The following is a 5,749-nucleotide window of genomic DNA, read 5'->3' on the forward strand; positions in this document are numbered from 1 at the left end:
AGTTTTCCGGTTGCCGATCTTGGTCCAGTGCTGGTTGATTTATCCAAAGCTTCAAACAAATGCCGAAACGGAAGTTCGTTGAAGTGTAGAAGGCAAACGAACCAATGCAATGGTCTTTTTAACAGCAATTCGAATCGTGGTATAATTCCACCGTGTGGGCCAGTGTTTGTTGGTTCACCGTCAGTGCATATTCCAATTAATGCATCCAGTGATATATTTTTATCGTTGAAAAAACCATTTAATTTGGTTGTTTTGTATTCAGCGGTTTCATGTTCCAGTCTTACGTAACCAATCAATTCAGAATTGGGTTCTCTCAAAATAACAAGATGAGGTTCTTTTACCATCCTAGTATGATACTTCTCATACATTTTATGTATCGTTAAAGTATCATCTTTTCTGCCATCGAATGAAAACGCTAACAAATTGGTATCATCTAACCGTTTGCGAAGCACTTCTTGTCTGCATTTCTCTTTTTCTCTGCGAACTTTCGATTTATCCATGATGAGAGGTTTCCCATGCTTATATTTAATTTTAAAATCTTGCAAAAGAGCGGTTCCCAAGCTGATGCTACTCTGTCAGGCACACCAAATCTGTCACATACCAAGGCAAAGTTAAAACAATCGTATCTCTCTGTGTATTGTGAACTTGTGCTTCTATCCATATCTTCTTGAACCGGTGGCGGTGCGTATGTTGAATCATCGGGATCTTGGTACGTTGGCATTGATGACATAGACGTTGCTACTTGCTCTTCAGTTTCCATCACAAATGCATCCATTGTTAGTCTTCTCTGATTATGTTGATCGTGCATGAACTCTTTGAGGCGTTCGGGAACCCAGCCGCATGCATATGGAGCTGCCTTCAAATCGCATTTACATGTTCCAATGTAAAAAATTGTTTCCAGAGATTTTACATACTCTGTAAATTGTTGGGTGTTGTTTCTTCTCTTGATTTGCTCTTGATACTTGTCAAGCAATTTATTCAATTTATTAAATACACTTTTTTTCAGCATTATTTCCATACCAAGTTTTTCCCAAATTCCAATCAACTTATCTTGTACTTGAATAGTGAATGATTTATGGGAAAACTTTTTTTGTTCCGTTTTAGCACGTTCGCTTAAGTAAAAATAATATCTCAAGATATCCATATGGATTGGTAAATTAAGATCAGTTAAATCAGTAGACACACCAAAAACAGTAACATCATGCTTGGGTATATGACTCATTGGGTTTTCGATAGTTGTTGATGTAGTTGCTTCATCTTGCGGTGTAGAGGATGGTGGATTCATTGTAAACTTTTTGATTTGGAATAGGCACTTCACTTATTATTTTTTTTTTAAATATTTTTTTATCTGAAATTAGCACTTCACACTTTGAGTTCTTCACAACGACTTAATGCATTCACAAAAACTGTTGCGTTATATATGGTCTACGAGACGAGGTAATAAGAATGAAATGGTAATTTCAATTCTACCTGCTGTGTCTTGTGGTGGCTTAAAAAAACAACACAAGCAATTTTACGATCTGCAATTGTGTCACAGTGATACCTTCATTGTTTAAAAGGGTTGCAAAAAACGCGAATTTCTTAAGAAGGTGCCTTAAAATACCCACAAAAAGGGTTGTAAAAACAACCTTCATTTCTTAAGTAGGTGCTATAAAAAAACTACACAAGTAAGTTTACGACATGCAGCTGTGTCTTAAGAAACGCACACAAGCAATTTTCCGATTTGCAATTGTTTCACAGTGATACCTTCATTTTTTAAAACGGTTGAATAAAAAACCCACACAACTATGTTTACGACATGCAAATACATCACAGTGATGCCTTGGTTTTAAAAGGGTTGTAAAAGCGCTAATTTCTAATAATTTTTTTTAATTTCTTTTCTATTACTAAGTTAAATTCATTTTTTCATTTACATATGTTCTGACTAAATAAATTTCTAAAGAGAAAAATAAACTCCAAAAAGAAAAAAACATAGGCATTTCGCTGATTTTTTCATGTAAAGTGCAAAACCGGCGATTTTTTGAAATGTTTGTATGGTGAACCCCCAGGGGGGTTCCAGGGAGTGTGCCACTGGCATCGGTGGGTCGGGCCTCCAAAGTTAGTGGGGGTCGGTCATACATTTGGACTCGATTGGAGCACTCTAAATGGGTCAAAGTGGGATTTTTCAAAATTTGCCCCTACCCAAAAGTTCGACCCAAATTGGGGGACATCAGAATTCGTTTTAGAGGTATGGTTCCTTCGGCAAAGTTTCTTATTTTGATCCCTAGAATATGATTTTCACAGAGCATTGGGCGATTTTTTTGCCTCCCCACAAATCGACCTAGTACATATATATCTGGACTCACAAATCGGATTTTACGATTATAGTTGTCTGCATAACCCATTGGCGAAATAAAAACTTTATCTATGTACATATATGCATATATGTACATACATGCATATATAAATATATTTAATATGAAGTTAAAATTTTCACATCAATTTGCGCAATCTTCAAACCCATGGTTTCAATTGTACGCATTTCGCATTTTTCCCCACAACTTGATTTTGCTGCAGTGAAGCGACAGAGCAATTGACGTGAAAAAAATATATGCGGGCACTTATATATGTATCTATGCACATATGTATCTATGCACATACATATCTATGCATATATGTACATGCATATCATCGCTCCACTAAATTCCTGTCCTTAGTTTTATTCAGATACCACAAAGGTATGTTTTCTTCGAAAATACTCAAGTACTACCAGTAGAGTACTCTACTGTCAAATACCTTTTACTCGCAGTAGTTGCGGAAGGCAAAGTAAATATTCTACCTCTACGCGCCCACTACGATATGGGCGATATGAATAAACACATGATTCAATAACACAAGGTTAGATAACACTATGCGACAGTCAAAATCGGGATGGGATGAAACCAACGGGAAATGTTATAACGGTCAAAAACAAGTTATACGTGTCCCGGCGTTTCGCTTTGTCACGTCTAGGAATCGAGATATATATATAACTATCATATAGGGGAAATTGTCACCTTTGGTGGTCTTTTTTTGACATAACTCGAGAACCACTAGTCCGATTTTGCTCAAACAAATTAAAAAAAATTAAAATTACAATTCCTTTAATCTGTTCATATAAGGTTTTTCTATATAATCAACAGTTTTGCCTGTAAAAATAAATGTATGAAGAAAAAAAATATTTTTTGCCTAAAATATTAAATTTTTTTAAAACTGTTGATTATATAAAAAAACGTTATATGAACAGATTAAAGGAATTGTAATTTTTAATTTTTTTAAAATTTGTTTGAGCAAAATCGGACTAGCACAAAAGCATATACTTCTATTTCACACCAAAGCTACACTTTTGTCGTCCGTCAGTGACGATAAATTCAAACATGTTTGTTTTTCTCGTCCGATGTCAGGTGAAAAGTACCAAGATGGACTGCGAAAAAATAACTTATTAGGTGCGAAAACAACAAAATTACATATAAAATCACATGTTTAGAGTATGTCAATTAAAGTGTATCAAAATAATTCACTGCTTACAAAATTGTAATGAAAACTAGATTTGTGTGTACAAATACGGTCGGCAAATAATCTGGTTAAGTGTGCGCATCAATTCGGACGGTCAAATTGTTCTCGACCCTATTAAGCTGGCATTTCAGGGTACTATTTTATATATATATAAGGAAAATTTGAAAGTTAGGGGGGCTCGAGCACCCCCTGCCCCTACCTGGCTACGCCCATGTATGTATGTAGATAAAAGAGTTAATTCGAACTCATATAAATATGTTTATAAATCCCACTTATGCGCATAGTACGTACATATGTATGTAGTTTTAAAGTATATACATACGAAAATTAAATTTCACACAATAATCTTTTGGTCCCACTTGATTATCAAAATTTCCTTTATTATACAACTCCGCTTATCGGACTAATGATATATGACCCAACATAATCTTATTTTGCGGTAGAAACAGCAAAACAATTATTATTTGTGAATTTCATTCCATTTGCTTTTAGAATAAATGGCAGCACACAGTTCCCGAGCGCAAGACGAGGCCAAAGCTGTTGCTGAGCCATTAAATGAAAAGGACGAGGATTACGAGATCGACGAATCGACGGCAGCGGTGGTGGTTCCACCTGATAGTGGATGGGCATGGGTTGTGATGTGTGCATCCTTTTTGTGCTGCACAGTTCTCGATGGTATTGTTTTCTGTTCCGGCTTAATTCAAGAAGATTTAATAAAAGAATTTCAAGTGAGTAAAGGCTATGCAGCACTTGTGTCTTCAATTCTCAGCGGTTGTTATTTAATGGCTGGACCATTTGTCAGTGCAATGGCTAATCGTTTCGGTTTTCGGCCAGTTGCAATAACCGGCGCCCTATTTGCGGCTGCCTGCTTTGGTATCTCATATTTTGTTAAAAGCATTGAGCTCCTGTTCATAACATACGGTGTTCTCGCTGGAATAGGATTTTCTATGGTCTATATACCGGCCGTCGTCATTATAGGCTTCTACTTTGAGAAGTGGCGCGCTCTTGCTACAGGTGTTGCTATGTGTGGATCAGGTGTTGGCACTATTGTATTTACACCATTGACCGAATTAACACTTAAGTCGGGATGGAGACAAACAATCGCAGTGCAAGCTTGTATAATCGCGTTTTGTGCCCTATTCGCATGCGCATTTAGACCAATACAGCCCATTACATTGGCTGTCAATGAAGAATCTAACGACGAAAAAGCTGAAAACGAGAAACGCAATGGCCATGGCAATGTAGTGGCACCCAAACCTCAACTCCACCAAGCTGCATTCACTAAACCATTGCCGGAAGGCCGTTTCGCATATTCAATGCCAAATTCAGCACATAACACATACATGGGTGCATCGCCCAAGCATCACTACCCCACAGCTGCCGAAGTTTTCCGAGGTGCTAATATTGAACGCCGTCTGTCAAATTCCTCCGGCAAAGGAACCGAATTGAAAGCCTTGCGAAAATCGCAGCCCACCACACCGAACGGCGAGCCACAACCATCACAACTTCATTTCAATATTAACAAGGAACTAACAACGGTCGGAGAAAATGAAGAAGAGACTGAGAACGAGAACTTGATCGAAACCGAGTCAAAGCCGGTGGTAATACAGGCACGTCGTCATACTGTATCTGGACGAAGGCCAAACGACACTGTCGGTAAAAAAAGTGCGGTCGGATCTCAAGATACCGTTCACAATATTCACACGAGGCCAATGTACCGAGATGATATCTTCTTTACTGGTTCTTTGGCTCGCATTCCACAATATCAATCACAAACCTCGCTCGCCTATCATATGTCGGTCACGCGTCTTCCCACTAAACAGGACATGCTCGAAGATCGACAGAAAGGGTGCCGCCTCTGTCCTGAAGCAGTTCGTCGCACATTATCAACTATGTTAGATACTTCTCTGCTTAAGTCACCTTCCTTCATGTGCTTGTCATTCAGTGGCTTTCTAACTATGATGGGCTTCTTCGTGCCCTTCATGTACTTAACACCGCGTGCCCAAGATGCAGGTATGGATAAGCAGACAGCTCTTGGGGTGGTATCCGGTATTGGTTTAGTCAACACGATTGCAAGGTTAGTTTGCGGTACGGTTAGCTCGATTCCCAGCGTGAAGCCACTGTGGTTGAACAATGTAGCCATAACCGCAGGCGGCCTGGCGACTATCTTCAGTGGAATTAAAATAACCGTTGTAACTCAGTGGGCATTTGCTGT

The 5,749-nt window shown here is 38.4% G+C and overlaps 1 protein-coding gene across 1 annotated transcript in view; it reads left to right on the plus strand.

The window, feature by feature from the left end:
- Positions 1–5,749, plus strand: part of LOC118743592 — a 166,675-nt gene that overhangs the window by 107,158 nt on the left and 53,768 nt on the right. The window contains exon 2 of the mRNA XM_036476356.1: positions 4,027–5,747. Within this exon, the coding sequence (XP_036332249.1) occupies positions 4,032–5,747 (1,716 nt within the window). The 5' untranslated portion in view covers positions 4,027–4,031. The remainder of the gene's footprint in view (positions 1–4,026; positions 5,748–5,749) is intronic.

Source organism: Rhagoletis pomonella, unplaced genomic scaffold, assembly GCF_013731165.1.
Source record: "Rhagoletis pomonella isolate Grant_MI unplaced genomic scaffold, Rhpom_1.0 Rhpom_scaffold_00007, whole genome shotgun sequence".
In the NCBI taxonomy this organism is placed as follows: Eukaryota; Metazoa; Arthropoda; class Insecta; order Diptera; family Tephritidae; genus Rhagoletis; species Rhagoletis pomonella.